Source organism: Anomaloglossus baeobatrachus, chromosome 5 (assembly GCF_048569485.1).
Source record: "Anomaloglossus baeobatrachus isolate aAnoBae1 chromosome 5, aAnoBae1.hap1, whole genome shotgun sequence".
In the NCBI taxonomy this organism is placed as follows: Eukaryota; Metazoa; Chordata; class Amphibia; order Anura; family Aromobatidae; genus Anomaloglossus; species Anomaloglossus baeobatrachus.
Genome location: NC_134357.1, coordinates 529,282,439 through 529,307,219, shown reverse-complemented (window position 1 = coordinate 529,307,219; position 24,781 = coordinate 529,282,439). Strand labels below are relative to the sequence as shown.

The 24,781-nt window shown below is 46.8% G+C and overlaps 1 protein-coding gene across 3 annotated transcripts in view; it reads right to left on the bottom strand.

Annotated features, from left to right (window-relative positions):
* Positions 1–1,779: 1,779 nt before the first annotated feature.
* Positions 1,780–24,781, bottom strand: part of LOC142312115 (uncharacterized) — a 70,194-nt gene continuing 47,192 nt past the window's right edge. For 2 of the 3 annotated variants that reach the window (XM_075350998.1, XM_075350997.1), the window contains 2 exons: positions 8,568–8,791; positions 1,780–5,174 (listed from right to left, as the gene is read on the bottom strand). In XM_075350998.1, the coding sequence (XP_075207113.1) occupies positions 3,480–5,174; positions 8,568–8,791 (1,919 nt within the window). In that variant the 3' untranslated portion in view covers positions 1,780–3,479. Of the gene's footprint in view, positions 5,175–5,678; positions 8,792–24,781 lie in introns of those variants that run through there. The other variant, XM_075350999.1, reaches the window with a different exon arrangement.

Here is a 24,781-nt window from a genome sequence, read left to right as displayed (position 1 = left end):
GCTAGGACACGCCCCCCGCCAGGTCATTTCTAATACACAATGTGAGCCATAAAATAGTTCCCAGAAAACAATGTCAGAATTACGTGTTTTCACAATTTCACAACAATTTTTTTCTGTACACTAAGAGGGGCTGCTGATAAGTCTTTGGCTTTACCCAGAAAGAAACGAGATAGGATGATGAAACTTTACATTTATTCCACATACTCTCCACTAATGTCAACATACTTCTTACATCGGTATTCCAAGTTGTGTAAGCCTAGCAAAAAGAAGGATTTCGGTTGTGCCTCACACCAGGCATCCGTAGCAGCCATAGCATCAGAAATGGTGTGACATCGGGTACTCTTGAGGGATTTCTTCAGGTTGGAAAGAGATGATAGTCGGAGGGAGTTAGATCTGGTGAATAAGGTGGGTAGTCAACCAGCTGGAAGCCAAGCTCTGCCAGTTTTGCCGTAGTCACTTGTGCAGTGTGAGCGGAGGCGTTGTCTTGCAGGAACAATATTCCTTTGGACAGCTTGCCACGCCTTTTGGCCTTCAGAGCTATCTTCAATTAGTCCAAAAGTTCAATGTAATACTTTGCATTGCTGGTAGAACCCTTTTGAAGGGAGTCCAATAGCAACACACCCTCCTTATCCCAGAACACAGACGCCATCACCTTTGTGGCTGCATTTTACACCCTGAACTTCTTTGGACGAGGAGAACCACGGTGCCTCCGCTGTTTTTACTGCTCCTTGTTTTCAGGGTCATACAAATAAATCCAGGTCTCATCCATAGTGAGCAGTTGGTCCAGGAATTTTTTATCAGACTGAAAACGCTGACAAATGGACCGGAAAGTTTTCACTTGCATGGTTCTCTGATCTGTTGCCAAACATGGGGACCCACTTTGCAGATCGCTTTCTCATGTCCAAATGGTAATGGATAATGACACAAACACATTCATGGGAAATCCCCATGTCTGCTATTGCTTTAGCTGAAATTCATTAATTCTCCAGTATGAGGTTGTGCACAGCATCGACGAACTCCGGAACAACAACCACTCTCGGTCGTCCAGGACGTTTCTCATCATTGGTACTAAAGTGGCCCTTTTTAAAATTTGGAAACCCAGTTCTTAACTGTGGAATATGAAGGGCATTGATCCTCCAATGTCTGCGACATATCACCATGAATATCCTTTGTGGACTTTCCTTGGAGAAACAATTATTTTATCACTCCTCTTTTCTCAGTTGCTGTGAATATCACATTAGACTCCACCATGTTATTTTCCCACATGCGTAGAACACTGTTGCCATAAGCAAACACAAAATTTTGAAAACATATATTAGACACATACGGCTTTCACGTGATGTAACATTCGTTACCATAGAAACAAAAAAAAATCACAAAGCCAAAGACTTAATCAGCAGCCCCTCATAGTAAAGGAAATGGTGTGATTAGAAAGTACAACTCATCCCCCTCTCTGATTGAGAGCTACTCCGCATTAGAGGAGGCTGTGAGTCATTGCAGGGTGCGATTATAGACATGGCACTCGATACAGAGCAGTGACTGAACTGGCTCCGCCCACAGCACTGAAACCCAAATGCTGCCAGGGGGATTAAAGTTAATTTCCTCCTTGCAGCTGGGTTCAATGGGCAGGTTTAAAACGCTATCAACCTACAGATTAGCCTCATATCTGCAGGTTAATAGTGTTTTTCACGTGACAGATTCCCTTTAATCAGCAGATTTTGGTAGGAGACACCAAGTTGTTTTTTTTTATTAGGATACAAAGAAGAATTGACACTGGACACATCTGGTAAAAACTACAGTAAGACGTTTATTGTTTCTTGCACAGAAATTGATAAAATTTACATGGATTCAGACGCACCCTTGTACAAAACATAATTAACAAAGTCATTACTACATAATTGTATCAGAAAAGGATTTATTATAAAAGAAACACTAGAACTAAAAATGAGAGAATCTGGGCCCCGGGGCTGGATACTTCAGGCCTCCAGCTTGTTAGTACGAGACGGGGACCTTGTCCCTGGAGCTTCTCTACTCGGTATAATGAGACTCACTGATCTTGTTCATATAAAAAGCATTTGAGTAAAATAAAAACTATATAAGGAGCTTGTCTGATCTATGTCATTGTATAAAGAACTATAGAGATAGCGCCATTCTTCTGTATAATGTATGTGATTATGTTGTAGCCCTAATATTTCTGTACTGGGGTCTTACCCTAGCTTCCAGATGGGGAGAAAACATGTGGACAAGGGCTGGGTATTTTTTTGTAATTTCTCTTTGTTAATCAGATATTATTTCAGATTTTGTCAAAGAAAAAGCTTCTTCTTTTTGATGTAAAAAAAAGTATTTCGATTTATTAAAAATTTGTACAAGCAGCTTGAGTGGATGGAGGGGTAAAGAGCCGAGGCTGAAAATGCTTTATGTCCAGAAGTCTACAAAACAGAGAGTATTGGTAATTCTGAATTTCCTTGTATATTTAGGTCTATTTAATGTCTTCACAATGAGGAGCTTAGAGACTTATAAAATCAGCAGGTTTGGATGAAATGGGCGACTCATCAGGTTCCATGTTTTGGCACTTATATTGTGTTTCACGCTTTTGAAACAGAAAGACTTGGGATAAAACACACTTCCGAAAACCCAACACAAACTGATTAAGGCCATGTGCACACACTGACTGATTTGGTGAGTTTTTCTGTATCAGTATTTGGAAGTCAAAACCAGGAGTGGAACAATCAAAGGAAAAGTATAATAGAAACAAGTCACCACTTCTGAATTTCTTACCTACTCCTGGTTTTGGCTTACATATACGGATTTAAAATATTGACCAAATTCTGAATGTGTGAATGTGGCCTAACACTTTAATACTCATGTAAAAAGCACCAACAACTGAACTGGCCTTATATGATTTGCTGGAGTATGAAAAAGCAGTGAGTATAAGTAACATACTAGATTTCATTCCAATATAGAGGAACTGTATCTTTCAGAACATATTTTTATTTGAGAGAATATGAATTTTGGATTGCAAAAGGTAAATCTAAAAGATCACAGTTCCTGGAGAATGGAAGGATGAGGACAATGGAAAAGTTGGAGATCATATTCAACCTAGAGAAAGACTTTACAGTGGAACCTTGGTTTACGAGCATAATTCGTTCCGAGAGTGTGCTCTTAAACTCAGTTATTCTTATAATAAAGCGAGTTTTCCCATAAGAAATAATTGAAACGCAGACAATTCGTTCCACAACCCAAAATATTTACTGTATTTATACAAACTCATTACAGTAATACAAAATAATGTTCTGTATTCATATAAAATTCAAAACACTGTACAGTAAAAACTATATAAAACAAATTAAACATAGAATTGTTGGTGTGTGGGAGACGAGAGATGTCATGAGAAACATTATTGTGTAGCATCACTTTCACTAACTGAATCACCGATATCTGTTGGCTCACCAGATGTTTTTTCTCTTCTTGGAACTTTATCAAGGAACTTGTCCAATAACTGTTGTTTTTGTCTCTTTTTTGAGGATCCCACGGAAATGTGACATTGCATTATCATTGAACAGATTCATTGCTCGCACTGCTGCAACCTTATTCGGGTGGTGTTTTTGTACAAAATTTTGCACTGTTTCCCACATTTTGAACATCTCCTGTATCTCACTTGAAGAGAGAGATTCCTCTGACTTTTCCTGCTCCTCTTCCCCAGACGAGATCACCTCCGTAACCTCCTTCTGTTGCTCACTATGCAGATCCATCAGTTCGGTGGTGGTTAGCTCCTGACTATGTTCTGCCACCAGCTCTTCAATGTCACCCTCATTTACCTCCAGCCCCAAGGTGTTCCCCAAGGACACAATGTCATCAACAATTGTCTCAATTTCATCAAACATTTCCACATCATGTCCAAGGACACGGTCAGACCACAGTTTACCCCAAGCAGAAGTAAGGTTTCTCTTGGTGACCCCATTCCATGCTTTATCGATGATCTTGAGACAGTTCACAATGTTAAAATGATTTTTCCAAAACTCTCGCAAGGTAAGGTTTGTTGCTTCAGTCACATTGAAGCATCGCTGAAACAGTGCTTTGGTGTAAAGCTTCTTAAAGTTAGAAATGATCTGCTGATTCATGGGCTGCAAAAGTGGAGTGATGTTGGGAGGAAGGAACTTGACCTTAATGAACTTGAATTCCTCCAATAAGTCGTCCTCAAGGCCTGGAGGATGGGCAGGAGCATTGTCCATAATCAACAACACTTTGAGTGGTAGATTTCTTTCTAAAAGGAATTTCTTCACTTCAGGACCAAAGACCGCGTTCATCCACTCAACAAATAAAATGCGAGTAACCCAAGCCTTAGTGTTGGACCTCCACATAAAGTTTAACTGGCTCTTTTGCACTTTACATTTCTTGAAGGCTTGTGGATTCTCAGAGTGGTACACGAGTAGTGGCTTTACTTTTAAATCCCCACTTGCATTAGCACACAACAAGAGTGAGAGACGGTACTTCATAGGCTTGTGACCAGGAATTCTATTTTCTTCTTCTGTAATGTAGGTTCTTCTTGGCATCTTTTTCCAAAATAGTCCCGTTTCATCGCAGTTAAACACTTGTTGCGGCAGGTAGCACTCTGACTGAATAAGCTCTTTAAATTCAGCAGTGAATTCCTTAGCTGCCTTAGCATCCAAACTTGCAGCCTCTTCATGCCTCACAACACTATGGATGCCACTTCTCTTCTTAAAGTTTTCACACCATCCCCTGCTTGCTTTAAAACTTTCTTCATTTTCTGTTGCTGTAGATGGCAGTTTACTGGTGAGGTCAGTATACAAGACCTTTGCCTTCTCGCAGATTAAATTCTCTGTCACAGTATCACCTGCTAGTTGCTTCTCATTTATCCACACTAGCAGCAACTTTTCTACATCTTCCAGAACACGTGGCCGTTGCTTTGATACTCTTGTGATTCCTTTTGCAGTATCTAGACTCTTTATTTCATCTTTCTTTTTCAATATTGTGCAAACCGTTGACGTAGATTTGTTATACAATTTTGCGATATCGGACACGCGCATGCCTTCTTCATGCTTTTCTATTATGTCCTTCTTAATTTCAATTGTAATACCCTCCCGCCTCTTAAAAGGTTCATTTACAGCTTTTTTCTTGACAGGGCTCATTGTTCGATGAGGAGGTAGAGTACACTATAGAGAGAAAAAATGATGTACAGTATAAATATCAAACTTTATTCTATACAGTACACAAAAACACACATCCCAAATCTATTCTCCCCAAAATAAGTGCACAACCAAGCTAAATGTGGGGTAGGAATACTGCACAGGCAGATAGCAGTACGGTTCAAGTAATGTGCTGTACTGCTTAGCAGAAAGTACAGTACTGTATCCACAAATGCAAATAGAGATACAGTATTCTGTATAGTGTAGTGTACTGTAATGTATAATGTACAGTACATACTGTATACAGTACAGAAAAAACCCCAAAGATGAAAATAATATAAACATATACCCGCCTGTAACTAATTAAAAGCATAATGCATATAAACATAGGATACTTAGTAAATACTATTGTCGCGGTGGGATGGCTTTACGCTTTTTTGATCAAAAATAGTGTTTACTAAGTACCCTATGTTTATTTATATGCATTATACTTTTATTTAGTTACAGTAGGGTATATGTTTATATTATTTTCATCTTTGTTTTTTTTGTTTTCTGGCCAGTGTGAACATGAGCTTACAAGCTGCATGCACACCAGTTCATACTCCCGCTCACTTTTTTGTTTTCTTTTGTATACAGTACAGTACAATGGACACTAGAGCTAAGGGAGTACTGTAGTTAGCAGACCAACCACTAAGGGGCGATAGAGTAGTAAAACAAGCCTTGTCTAATGTAACTGAAGGAGCACTGAAGCTCACCTAAGAGAGCTACAGTAAGCAGGCAAGCCCACTAAAGGGCAGTAGAGAATTCACCTAGCCGCAACAGAGGAGGAGACGCAAGGACAAAATGGGAGACACAGGTTGGGTCCGGAGGAAGACAGAATTCAGCTTGGTCGGTTCATGGGAGAAACGGAGGTCAGGATGGGACAGGGCAGAACACGTCACGCAGCTGAGCGGGAAATATCACTGTCGCAGCACCGGAGGGGTCCATCAGAGCTCACTGGATGGCTGAGCCAGGCATAGATGTACCGTACTGCATAGGGCTCTTTTCCATTTGCGTACCGCTTTCTGATGTGGGAGCATCAGAAGCAATATGCTAATGACCCTCTGCTGTGGGTGTTAGCCGAAGGTCATGCGACTGTGATGCGATCTTGCAATCGCATCACAGGTGCGGAGAAAAATGGAGAGAGCACTTTCTCCCCATCTTCTCTGCTGTCTGTCACTAAGTGCACCGCATTGCAGTCGCATAACGTGCGATGTTAGGGTGCGTGAGCTGAGACTCGCTGCAAAACACAGCATGCTGCGATTGCACCAAGAGCAATTCGTGTGGATAAATAACAGGAAAGAGGAAACTGGCTCATTGATTAACACTGCTGCAAGTGCAATCCGATTTTTTTATTGGATTGCACTCACACATGCAAATTGCAGGTGGAAAAGACCCAATAGACAGAAGGTTACCTCCAGAACTGGAGCGGATGAGAGCGCAGTCACAGGACTGAACCTTAAGTGTGCAGTGAGCATTTGCTCGTAGTGCGAGTTCCTGCTCGTACACAGGTACAAATTTGTGAACAGCTTTGCTCGTATAGCAGAACACTCGCAAACCGGGTTACTCGTAATCAGAGGTTCCACTGTATAATGGAAAGTTGAGGCAATAGTAAATGGATGAATAGTAACTGCATATATTTTTTATCGTTAGCCAAGTTCGAAATTGGTTTCTTATTTAATATCTATACTTTGTTAGATGTTACATGTTTTCTTGTACAATTTGTCAATACAATATATGGTTTCTCCTTGTGTGGAGCCTTTCAGGGATGATAATGGCTTCTACACTGTCAGATTTTTGATGTTTAAGAAAATGCCATTTGTGAGTAAAAGATTTCCTAAATTCTGGACATGAATTTGGCATCTCCCCTGTGTAAGTTCTATGGTGTGAAACAAGATAATATTTATCTGCAATACATGCCCCAAGTTCTGAACATGAAAAAGGCTTCTCCCCTTTGTGAGTTTGATGATGTGTACCAAAATGTTATTTCTTTGCAAAATAATTCTCACATTCTGAACATTACAATGGCTTCATTCCTTTATGAATTTTTTGGTGTTTAACGAGACGTGATTTAAATACAAAACATTTCCCACATTCTGCACAAGAAAAAGGCTTCTCCCCTGTGTGAATTTTTTGGTGTTTAACGAGACTTGATTTATGCATAAAAACATTTCCACATTCTGCACAAGAAAAAGGCTTCTCCCCTGTGTGAGTTCTCTGGTGTGCAACAAAATGTGATTTATCTGGAAAACATTTCCCACATTCTGAACAGGAATATGGCATCTCCCCTGTGTGAATTTTTTGGTGTTTACAAAGAGTTGAAAACAATGTAAAACATTTTCCACATTCTGGACATGAATATGGCTTTTCTCCTGTATGAGTTCTCTGATGTGAAACAAGGAGATATTTATTTGCAAAACATTTCCCACATTCTAAACAGGAAAAAGGCTTCTCCCCGGTGTGAATTTTATGATGAGTAACAAGATGTGATTTCTTTGCAAAACATTTCTCACATTCGGAACATGAATATGGCTTTTCCCCTGTGTGCATTTTCTGGTGTTTAGTAAGATTTGAAATTGATGCAAAACATTTCCCACATTCTGGACATGAATATGGCTTCTCACCTGTGTGGGTTCTCTGGTGTTGAACAAGACTTGCTTTATTGACAAAACATTTGTCACACTCTGAACATGAATATAGCTTTTCCCCTGTGTGAGTTCTCTGATGTGAAACAAGATGATGTTTATATGTAAACAATTTCCCACATTCTATACAGGAAAAATGCATCTCCCCTGTGTGAGCTTGCTGATGTTTAACAAGATATGATATCCTTGTAAAACATTTTCCACATTCTGAACATGAAAAAGGCTTCTCCTTTGTGTGACTTCTCTGATGTGCAACAAGATGTGATTTACATACAAAACCTCTCTCACATTCTGAACAAGTAAAAGGTCTTTCCCCTGTATGCTTCCTTTGATGTTCAACAAGATGTGATTTAAATGCAAAACGTTTCTCACATTCTGAACAAGAAAAAGGCTTCTCTCCCGTGTGTTGTCGCTGATGTGAAGCAAGATGTGTTTTATCTAAAAAACATTTCCCACATTCTGAACATAAACATGGCTTTTTCCCTGTGTGAATTGTCTGGTGGTTTACTAGAGTTGATTTCACGGCAAACCTTTTTCCACATTTTGAACATAAAAAGGGCTTCTCTCCTGTGTGAGTTCTCTGATGTTTAACTAGAGTTGCTTTAGTTGCAAAACATTTCCCACATTCCGAACATGAAAATGGCTTTTCCCCTGTGTGAATTCTCTGATGAGTTTCAACATTTGCTTTATATTTAAAATATTTCCCACACTCTGAACATGAATATGGCTTATTTACTTTTTTAACTTTCCTTTTGTGGAGTTTATTTTTCTTATCAGCCTGTGATGAATCAGAAGATATGACTTTTTTAACAGGCTCAGATAATAGATCTTTGCTTTGAGGGGATGATGATATATCTGGGATAGCAGCATTCATTTCATTTGTATCCTGTATGATATTAAGGGTTTCGGATTGCAAAATTGTGGATGTCAGTTGTCCCTCTGATGATCTGGTACAGTCACCTGCCAAGAATAAAAGCAATTTTTTTTTTTATATTCCCCAAAAAAATATTTTTACAACCCTTTTATATAAAATGTCCTTAAAATTTCCAAATTATGTAGAAAAATTAAAATAATTCAATAAGAAAATAATTTACAATCTAACAATAGACCGCAGGACAAGGACCAATAGGGCATAATGTTCAGCTCTCTGTTCATTCTGCTTTCCAAATATTGGAATAATAAGCTGTTATTAACCTCTTATATTACCCCGTTTTAACTGCACCAGGGCAATGGGGATAAGCTGGGCAAAGTGCCAGGATTGTAGCATCTAATGGATGCGACAATTCCTAGGCGGCTGTATATGCTATCCTTAGCCTGGGGTGGGTTTCAATAACCATGGGACTCCCCAGGCTGAGAATACCAGCCCCTAGCTGTTGGGCTTTATCATGTCTGGGTATCAAGATTGGGGGGCACCACACGCCATTTTTTTTATAATTATTTAAATAATTATAAAAAAAACCTGCATGCAGTTCCTCTTATTTTGATAGAAAGCAAAGATAGGCACATGGCTGGGGGCGGCAGCCTGTAGCTGTTTGCTTTATCTGTGCTGGGTATCATAATACGAGGGGGTGCTACACCTGTTATTTTTTTATTTATTTTTGCACCGCGATACTTACGCGCAGACAGCGGCTGTGATTGGTGCAGTCAGACACTGTCACACAGGCTGGGGGCCGGTCGGACTGCAACCAGACACCAGGACAGCTAGTGGGTGAGGAAATCCATGCATATGGATGAGCAATGATGAGCGGTCCACGAAGTGAAGGAGAGGCCGCGGGAGCAGCGTACAGCCACGCCGAAGCCTTCAAAAGCTTGCTTCATTCTTATTTTCTTTATTTTTTCCCTTTTTTTTTTTTTTTTAAAAAATTTCCCCAGTGCTGGATCAGGATCAATACCTGAAATCCCGGGCCCATGTCAAGTGCCTGGGCACATTTGAAACCGCGTGGATCTAGACTTTTACAGCCTGGGTCCGACAACATCACTAATTATAGAACTTAGTCTTCCAAATGTCACATGTGGGTGTTTCTACATTTTTAGCACCTCAGGGGCTCTGCAAATGCAACATGTCCAAATCTGCGATCCAAAAATCAAACAGCGCTATTGGCTTTCCGAACCCTGCCATGTGCCCAAACCTTAGTTTTTTACCATGTATGGGGTATAAATGTGTTCCTGAGAAAATGTGTAACAAATTATAGGGTCCAATTTCTCCTATTATCTATTCTAAAAATTACAAATCTTGGGCTAAAAATAACGTTTTAGTTGAAAAAACAAAAAAATGTAACTATCATTTTCATATTCACATTGTAAAAAGTTCTCTGCACCTAGAAGTTCAAAAGCCTCAACACATCTCTGCATAAATTTCTTGATGGGTCTAGTTTCCACTCATAATAAAGTGGGTAAAAAACTGTGGGGTCCATTTTTTGGTTTTACCTCTTGTATAAGTGTGAAATTGAGTGATAAAGCAGCAATTTTGTGAAAAAAATTAATATTTGACAACCTAATTTTATCAAATTCAGTGAAGTACCCGTGGGTTTAAAATGCTCACTGTACCACTGGATAAAATTCTTGAGGGGTCTAGTTTCCAAAATGGGGGTCACGTCTGCATTTCAGCTGTTTAGGTACCTTAGGAGCACTGCAAATGCGACATGATGCCTGCAATCTATTTCAGCCAAATTTGTGTTCCAATAGTCAAATGTTTCTCCTTCCCTTTCATGCCTGGCCATTTGTCCAAACAGAGGTTTCTGACCACATGTGGGGTATCAGCGCGCTCAGAAGAAACTGGGCAATGCAAGTAACATTTTTGGTTAAAATGTAATTTTATTTTTTCATTCCACTTTGCATTCATTCATGTGAAGCACCTGAAGGGTTAATAAGCTTCTTGGATGTGGTTTTCAGCAGTGTGAGGGGTGCAGTTTTTAGAATGGTGTCACTTTTGGGTATTTTCTATCACCTAGGCCTCTCAAAGTCACTTCAAATCTGATGTGCTCCCTAAAAAAATGGTTTTCTAAATTTCGTAGAAAAATGAGAAATTGCTGATGACCTATGACTCCTAACGAAAAAAATATTATGGTTCAAAAATTGCGCTGGTGTAAAGTAGACATGTGGGAAATGTTATTTAGTAACTATTTTGTGAGGCAAAACTCTTTGGTTTAAGGGTATAACAATTCAACATTTAAAAATTGAAAGATTTTTGACAAATTTCCGATTTTATCACAAAAAAAATGTCCTTAATTTACCACTATCATGAAGTACAATAAATATGTCAAGAACAAAGAATCTCAGAATCATCGAGATCCGTGGAAGCGATCCAGAGTTATAACATCATAACACTTGACACTAGTCAGAATTGTAAAATTTGACCTGTTCATTGAGGTCCAAATTGGTTCCGTCAATAAGGGGTTAAGATATGATCTCCTGTTATTTGAGAACCTCTGCCTGGTGCATGAAGTCAAAATCATCACTGATCTCGGGGTGACCAGCCAGAGAAATCACTGCCGGCAGCCAGCAAAGGTGCTCAACACAGTGAAAGAGTACATTACTTACCGGTATTGGGATTTTCCTGAGTCCACGACAGCACCCACGAGAGAGGGATCCGCCCCCTTCAGGACAGGAAACCTACAGATAAAAAAGGGGCAGTGTGACGGGGGTGTACAACAGAGCAAAGGATGGACGAGGCCGAGGGACGATCCAACAGGTTTATTCACAAGAACACTGGAACAGCACACGACAAGTCCAAATAAAACAGATTCGGGGCACCTCCCGATAATCCAAAGTGCCAGATCACAACGTAATAGTCCTTTTCAGAGTCCCAGAAATCCCACACAATCCACTGGACGCCACACAGGCCTAGCTCCGTCCGTGTCCACAGCCACCCAGGCTGGGGCTCCTGCTCTCTTCAAGTTTCAGCTCACTCTGCCTGAATCTCCCAGGTAAACAGAGTTTACACTAGTTGGACTCTAGGCCCACCTCCCCCTACTCCCAGGGATGGAAGTGCCTCAAGAGGATATAACCTTGCATTTTAGGGGGTGATTACCTACAACAATAGAAATGTACACAGAAGTAGTTCAAATAAGACAATGAACCCAGCTTGAAATAGGAATCTGTACAGCAAGATACACCTCCCCCATAGCCCACCATCACAACCTGTCCCCCCTTTTTAATAAGTGAGTATGCCACGAGGTCTACACAGACCTCTGGCCATCTCACTTACGTCCATGTTGCTCAGCTGTGAATAGTCTATGGTTCTTCTGGCTGGGACAGTCCATCAGCATTCTGGTGTTGGCTTCCACACTTGTATTGGATGGAAAAGGTGTAGGTAATCCCCTGTAGAGCGATAGGGTTGGAAGGACAAGGTTCCTTTTGTGTATTCCCTCACTCAAACTCTGCTTTCTGCACCCACAAATCGGCATTGTATATCTCCCACATCATTGCCTAGGAGAATGTCTGCAGGAAGACCACCCATCACCCCAACCACACATCGCCTGACCCCAAAACCAAAGTTCAGATCCACAGTGGCTGTGGGAATAGTCCTCCATTGTCCACCAGCCAGTTCAATGACAATCCCAGGTCCTCTATGGATTGCCTCAGGCCGAACCACTCGGGGATCAGCCAGTGTGAGGAAAGCACCCGAGTCACAAAATCCAACAAGTCTCTGTCCATCCAGCACAACCTCCTGCAAGTGCTTACCTCGATGAGCAGAAGTCGTCATAACTGCGGGTCGCACCCCGTAAACTCCTGGTGGTGCAACATGGGGGGCTGAGTCACTAGGCCAGTCCTCACATAACGGTGCCACATCTTCCTCCATGGCACTGGGCTGTAAATAATTAACAATCCGATTGGGTGTTGGATCAGTCCTCATTTGAACAGCTGGGCAGGAGACTTGCCGATGCCCTGGCTGTCCACATTGATAGCATCTGAGCTGGGTCTCCCTCCATCCAAGGCGTCCTCTTGGGTAAGGGGTAGGGGAACTTGGAGGCCGGCTCCCACCTGAAGGTGCTGTAGGGGTTTGAGGATGATTCCTCCATGGGCTGGCTGGGCATGAGGCCTGCAAATGCCCGGGATGCCTACAAATATAACACCTGCGCTCTGTTACTTCCTCTCCCCGGCGTATTCCAGAAAGTGCAGTAGAAGCAACTGGAGGCACATTAACATGGGTATCAACATGTGGTGGCTTAGAGGAACGGGGAACAATGGGGACAGAATAACTGGGGGCATCCGGTGTTGTGGAGCTATTAGGCGTCTCTCCATCCTCCAACAGAACCCTCCACTGAGGCTTGATGGTGAGCACCTCATCAGCGAGAGCAGCAGCTTGTTCCACAGTTGACGGCTTTCTCTCACGCACCCATTCTCTGATTTCCGCTGGGCACCTGGCATAGAACTGCTCTTTTAGGATGACCTGCAGGAAGGTCCCCCAAGATAAGGCCTCCTCTGCCTCCAGCCAGCGATTACATATTTGTTTGAGTCTATGAGCATATATCTTAAAAGACACTTCCCCATCACAGGCTAAAGCACGGAACTGAGTCCTGTAAGTGTCTGGGGTCACAGCATAATGTTCTAGAATAGTCTGTTTAATATCCGCATACTCACAGTTCCACCGAGGGTCCATAGCTCTATAGGCTTCAGCAGCTCCCCCCTCTAGGAGCCCAACCAGATGCCGGACACGCTCCCTGTCCGGGACTTCCATTAATCGACACTGATGCTCAAAGTCCTGGAAGAAGCCCTCAATGTCGCCTGCAGCCTCATTAAACTGCTTGAAGTCTTTGCGGGACACCCTGGGAAGTTCCCTCATGGTGGGTGCTGGGGTTACAGTCTGTCTGGAGCCTCTAGCTGCTTCCACAGCGAGCTCCTTATCCAGCAGTGCCATCTCCTCCATCCTGCGCTCCTTCTCTTTAGCTCCACGCATGGCCTCCCTCTTATCTTCTATGGTGGCCTCATCTCCAAGCAGTGCCATTTCCTCCTCATACCACACAATCCATTGACTTTTTTGGGTATTTACCTCCAGCTCCCGTCTTTCCTCCCCTTGCTGTGGAAATCCTTCCTCGGTGCCATCTTGCAGGCAAGCGTTTTCCAATGCCTCAATTAGTTGCTCCTTAGAGAGTCCTTTGTAACCGACTCCTAATTCACGGGCCATTGTTTGTAGGCTCACCACAGTCCAGTTCTTGTACTCTGAGGTTCTGATTCCAGATGTTAATGGGCCGTTGTCCTCCATTCTTTCTGCTCTGATCCCAGCGCTGCCAACCAGTTTGTGACGGGGGTGTACAACAGAGCAAAGGATGGACGAGGCCGAGGGACGATCCAACAGGTTTATTCACAAGAACACTGGAACAGCACACGACAAGTCCAAATAAAACAGATTCGGGGCACCTCCCGATAATCCAAAGTGCCAGATCACAACGTAATAGTCCTTTTCAGAGTCCCAGAAATCCCACACAATCCACTGGACGCCACACAGGCCTAGCTCCCTCCGTGTCCACAGCCACCCAGGCTGGGGCTCCTGCTCTCTTCAAGTTTCAGCTCACTCTGCCTGAATCTCCCAGGTAAACAGAGTTTACACTAGTTGGACTCTAGGCCCACCTCCCCCTACTCCCAGGGATGGAAGTGCCTCAAGAGGATATAACCTTGCATTTTAGGGGGTGATTACCTACAATAGAAATGTACACAGAAGTAGTTCAAATAAGACAATGAACCCAGCTTGAAATAGGAATCTATACAGCAAGATACACCTCCCCCATAGCCCACCATCACAGGCAGTCCCCCTCCCTCATCAGTTGGTTGCAGAGAACCGGGAGAGGAACCGCCAATGAATGAATACACAAAAAAAAACCAGACCCCAGGACACCAAATGGTGACAAACAAACAAGAAAGGGCAGGGGTGTAAAGGGTGCTGTCGTGGACTCAGGAAAATCCCATTACCGGTAAGTAATGTACTCTTTTCCTTTCGTCACGACAGCACCCACGAGAGACTTAGAGAGATTACACTCAGAGGGAGGGAAAAACCACGCGAAGGGCCAAGCCTCCAACGGAAGACAGCGGAAGAACAAAGGCTAGCCGGCAAAGACCGGAAAAGCGGACGGAGAGGATCAGGATACAGCCGTACAATACCACCGAAGGAGACACAGGCCACATCCATCCAAGGAGAAGGCAACCGCCCAGGAGAAGGATCCGACACCGAGGAGGCCAGGGGAACCCGCAGCACCACAGACGAGAGGGGAACAGCATCCCACAGCCATCGGGACAAGGGACGGCACGCCACGCGAGGATCACCGCCGGAATCCTGAAAGACAGAACAAAAAACAAAGACCAACCCCTCCGCCAAGGGGCCGACCTAGCGACACAGACGAGGACAGAGCCCCCCCACGAAGAGGCAGCGAAACGAAGAACGGAGAAGACACCCTGCGCGGGAAGAAAAAACACCGAAGACACCCGCTCGGCAGAAGAACAATCGGACCGGAACACCGCAAGGCAGGAAAGACCAACGGACAGAGCCGGATAGGCGCGAACACGCCCCGCAGAAGCAAGGGCGACCAAGAGATATCACCGCAACGGACGAGGAGGAGAAGAGACGCAGAGTCGAAGCAGGAAGCCCAAGGCGCCTGGCCAGGCGGAAGGCCAGGGAGGCGCAAGGCGGCAGCGGCGCAAGGCCAAGGCAGGAAGGACCAACCAGGAGCGCCACAAGAAACAAGCCCATACGACCAGGAGGCCCCAAGGCACAGAGGCCAAGAGGTATAGAGGTACAGAGGCCCAGAGCCCAAGAGGCCCAGACCCCAATAGGTCCCGAGCCCAAGAGGCACAAAGGCCCAGAGACCAAGAGGCACAGAGGCCAAGAGGCATAGAGCCAAAGGCACAGAGACCAAGAGGCACAGAGACCAAGAGGCACAGAGACCAAGAGGCACAGAGACCAAGGGCCCAGAGACCAAGAGGCCCAGACCCCAATAGGTCCCAAGCCCAAGAGGCACAAAGGCCCAGAGACCAAGAGGCACAGAGGCCAAGAGGCATAGAGCCCAAGAGGCACAGAGACCAAGAGGCACAGAGACCAAGGGCCCAGAGGCCAAGCGGCACAGAGGTCAAGCGGCACAGAGGCCAAGCGGCACAGAGGCCAAGCGGCACAGAGGCCAAGCGGCACAGAGGCCCCGAAGCCAAGAGGCCCAGAGGCATAGAGGCACGGAGGACAAGAGGCCCAGAGGCCCAGAGTCCAAGAGGGCCAGAGGCCAAGAGGCCCCGAGACCAAGAGGCAGAGAGGCGAAGAGGCACAGAGGGCAAGAAGCACAGAGGCACGGAGCGGAGGCCAAGAGGCAAGAGGCAATGCGGCACAAGGGCCAAGAGGCACAGAGGCCAAGAGGAACAGAGGCCAAACGGCACAGAGGCTAAGAAGCACAGAGGCCAAGAGGCACAGAGGCCAAACGGCACAGAGGCCAAGAGGAACAGAGGCCAAACGGCACAGAGTCCAAACGGCACAGAGTCCAAACGGCACAGAGGCCAAACGGCACAGAGGCCAAGAGGCACAGAGGCCAAGAGGCACAGAGGCCAAGAGGCACAGAGGCCCAGAGGCACAGAGGCCAAAGGGCACAGAGGCCAAAGGGCACAGAGGCCAAGAGGCCCAGAGGCATAGAGGCCGGAGCCAGGAGGCACAGGGTCAGGAGGCCCAAGCCAGCAGGTACAGAGACCAGGAAGGCCCAGAGGCCAAGAAGGCATAGAGGCCAAGAAGGCACAGAGGCCAAGAAGGTACAGAGGCCCAGAAAGCACAGAGGCCAAGAAGGCACAGAGGCCAAGAGGCACAAAGGCCAAGAGGCACAAAGGCCAAGAGGCACAAAGGCCAAGAGGCACAAAGGCACAAGGCCGGAGCCAAGAGGCACATAGGCCAAGAGACCAAGAGGCACAGAGGCCGGACACAGCAGGCACAGAGGCACCTGGCCCGGAGGCCCAGAAGCCAAGAAGGCACAGAGGCCAAGACGGCACAGAGACCAAGAAGCCAAGAGGCACAGAAGGTCAAGAGGCACAGAGGCCCGAGCCAGAAGGCACAGAGGCACGGGGCCAGGAGGCCCAGAGGCCCGGACCACACAGAGGCCCGGACTCCACACAGAGGCCCGGACTCCACACAGAGGCCCGGACTCCACACAGAGGCCCGGACTCCACACAGAGGCCCGGACTCCACACAGAGGCCCGGACTCCACACAGAGGCCCGGAAGGCACACAGAGGCCCGGAAGGCACACAGAGGCCCGGAAGGCACACAGAGGCCCGGACTCCACACAGAGGCCCGGACTCCACACAGAGGCCCGGAAGGCACACAGAGGCCAGGAAGCCACACAGAGGCCAGGAAGCCACACAGAGGCCAGGAAGCCACACAGAGGCCAGGAAGCCACACAGAGGCCAGGAAGCCACACAGAGGCCAGGAAGTCACACAGAGGCCAGGAAGCCCCACAGAGGCCAGGAAGCCCCACAGAGGCCAGGAAACCCCACAGAGGCCAGGAAGCCCCACAGAGGCCAGGAAGCCACACAGAGGCCAGGAAGCCACACAGAGGCCCGGAAGCCACACAGAGGCCAGGAAGCCACACAGAGGCCAGGAAGCCACACAGAGGCCCGGAAGCCACACAGAGGCCAGGAAGCCACACAGAGGCCAGGGAGCCACACAGAGGCCAGGGAGCCACACAGAGGCCAGGAAGCCACACAGAGGCCAGGTAGCCACAGAGACCAGGAACTCGAGAGGCCAGAGGCACCGAGGCAGGAGGCATGAGGCCAGGAGGCAACCGAGGCGCGTGGCCCGGAGCCCAAGCGCAGCGACAGTACACACAGAGGCCCGAAGGCAGGAGGCACCGAGGCCAGGAGGTACACAGACCCGAGGCTAAGAAGGCACAGAGGCCCGAGGCCAGAAGGCACAGAGGCCCGAGGTCAGAAGGCACAGAGGCCCGAGGCCAGAAGTCCCAGAGGCCCGAGGCCAGAAGTCACAGAGGCCCGAGGCCAGAAGTCACAGAGGCCCGAGGCCAGAAGGCACAGAGGCCCGAAGACACAGAGGCCCGAGGTCAGAAAGTATAGCGGCCCCAAGGCCAGGAAGCACAGTGGGCAAAGGCAAGGATGAACAGCGGCCCCAGGCCAGGAGGCACCAAGGGCAGGCAACACAGAGGGCCAAGGCCATGAGGTACAAGGGACCAAGGGCAGGCAGCATAGAGGAACAGAGGTACGAACCAGGAAGCACGCGGCCCGGAAACATGAGGCCGAGAGACACAGAGTCCCGAGGCCAGGAGGCCCGGGCCACTACGACCGAAGGCGCAAAGGCCATGAGGCTCAGAGGCTGGGAGGGCCCGAGGCCCGGAGGACCCGAGACCAGAAGACAGGAGGTCCAGAGGACACAGAGGTCACAGAGACCAGGAGGCTCAGGAGCCACAGAGGTCAGGAGACCCAGAGGCCAGAAAAAACACACAGGCCACATGGGCCAGGACATACAGAACACACAGGGGCCCGGAGGACACAGAGGCCACAGGAGCCCGGAGGCCACAGGGACCAGGAGGGCACAGAGGCCCCAGGGGCCAAGAACCTACAGAGGCCAGGAACCCACAGGGGGCCATCACGAGTCCATAGAGCCCACAGGAGCCTACAGGGGTCACAGGGGCCCGGAGTCCACAGAGGCCACGAGGGCCAGGAGTCCATAGAGGCCACGAGGGCCAGGAGTCCACAGAGGGCACGAGGGCCAGGAGTCTCAGAGAGGCCACGAGGGCCAGGAGTCCACGAGGGCCCGGAGTCCACAGAGGTTACAGTGGCCCGGAGTCTACAGAAGTCTTACAGGGGCCATGAGTCCACAGAGGGCACGAGGGCCAGGAGTCTCAGAGAGGCCACAAGGGCCAGGAGTCCACAGAGGCCACGAGGGCCCGGAGGCCACGAGGGCCCGGAGTCCACAGAGGCCACGAGGGCCAGGAGTCCACAGAGGCCACGAGGGCCAGGAGTCCACAGAGGCCACGAGGGCCAGGAGTCCACAGAGGCCACGAGGGCCAGGAGTCCACAGAGGCCACGAGGGCCAGGAGTCCACAGAGGCTACAGTGGCCCGGAGTCTACAGAAGCTTTACAGGGCCACGAGTCCACGGAGGCACAGGGTGCCAGGCAAACACAGGGGTTACAGGGGCCCCTGGCCATGCGGCAGAATCCAGCTCCAAAGTTTGATCAGGAAGCCACACAGCCCGGCCCGAAGCCACGTACCGACCCCGGACTAGCGCAGGCAGGGACTCCGGGACGATCCTCCTCGCACTACCGGGACACCGCCGAGGAGACAGAGCGGGGACGCCGTGCCACCGGAGGCGCAGCCCGCTCCACAGGGAGAGGCGCCGGCCGCCGAGCACCGACTGCAACTTACCCCGCGTCCGGCACAGGAAGGAGGGATCCCAGTGCATTTCCGGGTCACGGCAGCAGAGAGCGCGCGGACACGGCAGGGTCCCCCCTGCCGTCCACAGAGCCAGGCGCGCGCAGGTGCCGGCGACATTACCCCGGAGGCAAAGCCGAACCAAGGGGAAGAGGACGAGGCGCACCGGAGGACGGAGTCCACGAGGGGAGCTCCACCGACCGTGCTTCTGGACCTAGAGCTCCGCCGTTCCCACGGAGACCGCACGGACTCAACCGGACCCAGGTACTGTAGGTTCCTCTCCATTCAGGACAGGAAACCAACTGATGAGGGAGGGGGACTGCCCCTTTTTTATCTGTAGGTTTCCTGTCCTGAAGGGGGCGGATCCCTCTCTCGTGGGTGCTGTCGTGACGAAAGGAAAATCGTAGGTACATTGCCCCCTGGGAAATGATTGTTTGGTCTTGCTTGTTTAGTAGGCATTGCTCCCACCTGGCTAGAATCCTACTCCACACTGATGAGGGGAAATACCCCGAAACAGCTGTCTGTGGATGGATACCTGGCCTTGGTATTTCCCTTGTCATATCTTTAAACTCGTCAAGAGCTGGATATTGACTAAAAGGGCCACTTAATATGATGGTCTCCTAAAAAGAACCACGCCTTAGCTAGGTCCTTCCCGAAGGGATATCTGGCTATTTTTCCGTGTCGAGACTCCTAACAGAGGCTCCATGGACCTTTTTGGTGCATGAAGTGTCAGTCGGTGACTAGCCGAGATTTTTGAGCGTTGGTGTGATTGGAAAAGCAAGAGAAGCCTATATTAACTTGTCTTCCAGGGATCAGAGATGTTACTCAACCAGGATAAATATGACCCGCACCTTACTGCAAATCTTTGGGAGGCAGAATGAACGAATCAACCGCAGTTGAAGAATTGGCTTTACTTATGTATTTTTTACAGCATTCACCTTGCAGCATAATTGATTTAGCAACTTTATTCCTCAGATCATTACGATTACAGCGATACCAGGTTTATATAATTTTTATAGGTTTGGGTACTAACACACTAAAAACACTTTATTACAACAAAAAAAAAAAACAAAAAAAAAGTTTTTTGCATCACTGAATTTTGATTGCTTTTTTTTTTTTTTCATTTTTCTGCCGAAAGTCATGTGAGGGCCTGTTTTTTTCGGCAGGAGTTGGATATTTTGATCGCTTTCTATTCCACTTTTTGGGAGTCAGAATCAAGAAACCACAGCAATTCAGGATTTTTTTTTTTACACCATTCACCAAGTGATAAAAGTGAATAGCTAGCTTTATTCTTCCGGTCAGTACGATTACAGCGATACCACATTTATATAGGGTTTTTTTATGTTTTGCTGCTTTTACATCTTAAAAACTATTCTATAGGAAAAAAATGATTTAATATTGCTGTATTCTGAGACCTATAGCTTTTTCTATTTTTTGTTTATTTGGCTGATGGAGATGTATGGCGGCTTGTTTATTTGCAGGATAAGATTACATTTTCAGCGGTACCATTTTTTTTTTTTTTTTTTTTTTTTTTTTTTTTATGGTTATGCTCTGGCATGTTCCCTGATGCTTTCTGTAGCTAGGTGACCCGAAGGCCGTCATGACTACCTCGGGTCACCATAGCAACTAAGGCTGCTTTCACACTACGTTTTTTTAACATACGTCATGAACGTTTTTTTAACGCAAAAACGGATCCAGTGCAAATGCCTTTTCATTTCAATGCATTTGCAATGGACTCACGTCAACATGCGTTCACCTGTGTTTGTGTGCGTTATAGCGAGGATCCAACGACTTGCAGTTTTTTAACTTTTTTCAAAGCGCTACTTGTAGCGTTTTTGAGCTGCGTCCAAATACTTCAAATCGCTGTATCCTGACTAAACAGCACGCAAATGCATGTGAATGCTGGCATGCTGATAGACAGGATCCTGTTTGCTCTACTGAGCATGCCCAGAAACCAGCCTGTCGTGATCAGTTTCTCTCCCCCTCCCTCTCTCCCCCTCCCTCTCTCCCCCTCCCTCTCTCCCTCTCCTCTCTCTCCCCCGCCTGAGAGCGGCGGACGCTCGTAACCAAGGTAAATATCGGGTAACCAAGCAAAGCGCTTCTTAGTTACCTGATGTTTACCTTGGTTACGTGTTCAGGGAGTCGGCTCCTAGCAGCTGCGGACACTCATAACCAAGGTAAATATCGGGTATTCAAGCAAAGCACTTCACTTAGTTACCCGATATTTACCTTGGTTACAGCTTACCACAGCTGTCAGATGCTGGCTCCCAGTCTCACATTCAGTTCCCCTCACTCCCGATCACATGACTCCAATGCCCGCCCATAAGCTTCAAGTGACAGGATCCTACAAAATAACACATGCGTTTGCATGCGTTTTTCTCTGCAAAAACAGGATCCGCTTTTGCAGCAAAAAAACGTTCATGACGCATGCTAAAAAAACGTAGTGTGAAAGCAGCCTAAGTGGTCTTCGCAATTAAATTTCGAGGGCACTGAATGGAGGGTATAGAGAGCGCGACTCCTCCCTCAATCCCCTAAGTGCAGCAATCGATATCGATTGCAACATTTAGTGGATTTAACGGTTGCGCCAGGGCTAGTCTCTTGGGAAAGCCTAGTCCTGGCGGCGATGTCCCCACTATCGCCAGGACGTACCACTATGTCCAAGGTTGGGAACTTCCCTACAAGCGAGGCATGCTGGTGCGTCCAAGGTCCTGAAGGGTTTAAGTTACCTCCAAAAGATCTTTGCCCATCTTCAGCTCCATGCAAAAAAAATTGAACGCTGGAAAAAGTGGCAGGCAGGATCTTTAAAACTAAAGAATATCACCCCAGTACCTGATCGCCGTAGCGGCATGAGAGGATAATGACTGAACAATTACAGCCTTTACTCTCCGCCGCTACGTGGGAAAAACAGAGTGCACAATTACACCCGGTTATCGTTGATACTCCATCTGAAAAAGATACGATTAATGCCTAACTTGGCCATTAAAGGCCAAATCATAGGTCTGAGACTCAGACCTCAGCTGCCTCCAACTGACACTATACAAAACTGAGGACCTGCTGCTGACAGGGAAGATATAGTCTCACGGGAAGAAGCCAATTTTCATTCTGATTGTAATAATATTGTCGGCCTCCAGGTGACAGCAGACCATCCCGTGGTTACTGTGTCCCCCAATGGAGCAAATGAGAAAAATTGGTTGTGTAAATTTCATTCAACAAATGAAATATGCTGCTAAACATCCTAAAAAAAAAAAAGAGTGTATTTGTAAAATGACCCCAACATAAAGCATAAGTATGGTAGATGTTATTCAGTAACTATTTTGTGTGGAATGACTATTTTAAAGACAGAGAAATTCAAAACATAAAAATTATTAATTCTTGACTTTTCATTGTTGTTGCAAATTTGAGATATTTTTATAGATAAATGCAAAGCACAAATGTGTCATAGAAAGAAGAAAAAAAATAAAAAAAAATAAAAAAAATCGCTGGGATTAGAAAAAACAATCCAAACTTATCACACAAAGCGATGCTAGATTTGAAAAATGGGGGACGATTAAGAACACTTAAATGGGCAGCGGAACGTGATTGAATCAAAAGTATCTTGGGCACTAACTACTGCTGAACAAAAATGACTAAAGACAATAACATACTGATAGAAATCAACCCTAACCGTCTTCATCGTCATTGATTTAGCAATTGGTATTGAAACATCTCTGAAGTAGAGTCTGTGGCTGGCTAGCTGTTAGTAATCTAAGATATCTCAAGGGCCAATCATTTCTTTCAGCTAAGGCTCTTAAAGAAATATTAGACATATACTGTAGATAGAATTAATTACGGTAAAGCCCGTTTCACACGTCAGTGAAAAACACAGACGTTCTTCACTGACGTGTAAAACACGCACATGTCCCTCCATGTTCCGTGATTTACGGCACGCGTGGGTTGTCCATGTGCAATCCGTGATCCGTTATTGCACATGGACTTATGCTCACCTGTCCTGTTCCTGCTCTCCATGGTGCTGAAGTCTCCAGCTCTGTAGCGTCCACCCACCGCTCTATGCAGCTACTTCCGGGTCGGCTCTGGCTGCATTCATGAATATTCATGAGCCGGGCAGGAAGCTGCAGAGAGCAGCTGTCGAACACAGCGTCGCTGGAAAGGTGAGTTGAAAATGTTTATTATTTTAAATGTCCGTGTTTTTCTAGTACGTGTTTCATGGATCACGCCACTGCATGGTCCGTGGGACATTAGTGATGCCAGAAAAAAACGGACATGTCTCCGTGCGTCTATCATGGACACGAGTGTACGCTGCATGGAGACACGGTCAGTGAAAAATCACTGATGTGTGCGTAGACCCATTGATTATAATGGGTCTGCGTATGTCGGTGATTCTGGTACGTGTATAAAAAAAAAAAAAAAAAAAAAAAAAAAAGCACAAAACGTACCAGAATCACTGATGTCTGATGAAACGGACCTAAAAGACGTGGTAAAAAAAAAACAAAAACACAACACAACATTATGTTACATCCGTAACAACAACATATGTTCAGACTAGAAGGTGGCCCGATTCTAACGCATCGGGTATTCTAGAATTTATTGTGTAGTTAATGTATGATTTTTGTTATATATATAGATGTTGTTGTGTGTAGTTGCCAAGTGTTTGTGTAGGGCGCTGTAAATGTTCTGGGTGTTGTCAGGGTGTGGGGGTGTGTGAGAGCGTTGTTTGTGTGTTGCGTTGTGTGTGTTGCGTTGTTTGTGGAGCGCTGTGTGTCTGCAGTGTTGTCTGTGTGTGGTGCTGTGTGTGTTGCGCGGTTTGTGTGGGTGTGGGGTGCGTGCGTGTGTGTATTTGGGGGGGGAAGTATGTTTTGTGCAATGTGTGTGTGTTGCGCGGTATGTGCATATATTTGTGTATGTTGTGTGTGTGCGGCGTTGTCTGTGTGTGTGGGTGTATGTGTAGGGCGCTGTTTGTGGTTCCCAGTGTGTGTGTGGTGTGTTGTTCGGTGCGCATGTGGCGGTGTGTGTGTGTTTTGGGGGGAGGTGTGCACCCCCATCGTGCTCCATCCCCCATGCTGCGCACCCCCCATCGTGCTCCATCCCCCATCGTGCTCCATCCCCCATGCTGCGCACCCCCCATCGTGCTCCATCCCCCATCGTGCTCCATCCCCCATGCTGTGCACCCCCCATCGTGCTCCATCCCCCATGCTGCGTACCCCCCATCATGCTCCATCCCTCATGCTGCGCACCCCCCATCGTGCACCATCCCCCATGCTGCGCACCCCCCATCGTGCTCCATCCCCCAAGCTGCGCACCCCTAAGAGAGGAGTATAATAGGAGGACTATAATAGGAGGAGGAGTCCTGGGGAGAGAGAAGTATAATGGGAGGAGTAGTCCTGAGGAGAGAGAAGTATAATGGGAGGAGTAGTCCTGGGGAGAGAGACGTATAATGGGAGGAGTAGTCCTGAGGAGAGAGCAGTATAATGGGAGGAGTAGTCCTGAGGAGAGAGCAGTATAATGGGAGGAGTAGTCCTGGGGGAGAGGAGTATAATGGGAGGGGTAGTCCTGGGGAAAGAGGAATATAATAGGAGGAGTAGTCCTGGGGAGAGAGAATTATAATGGGAGG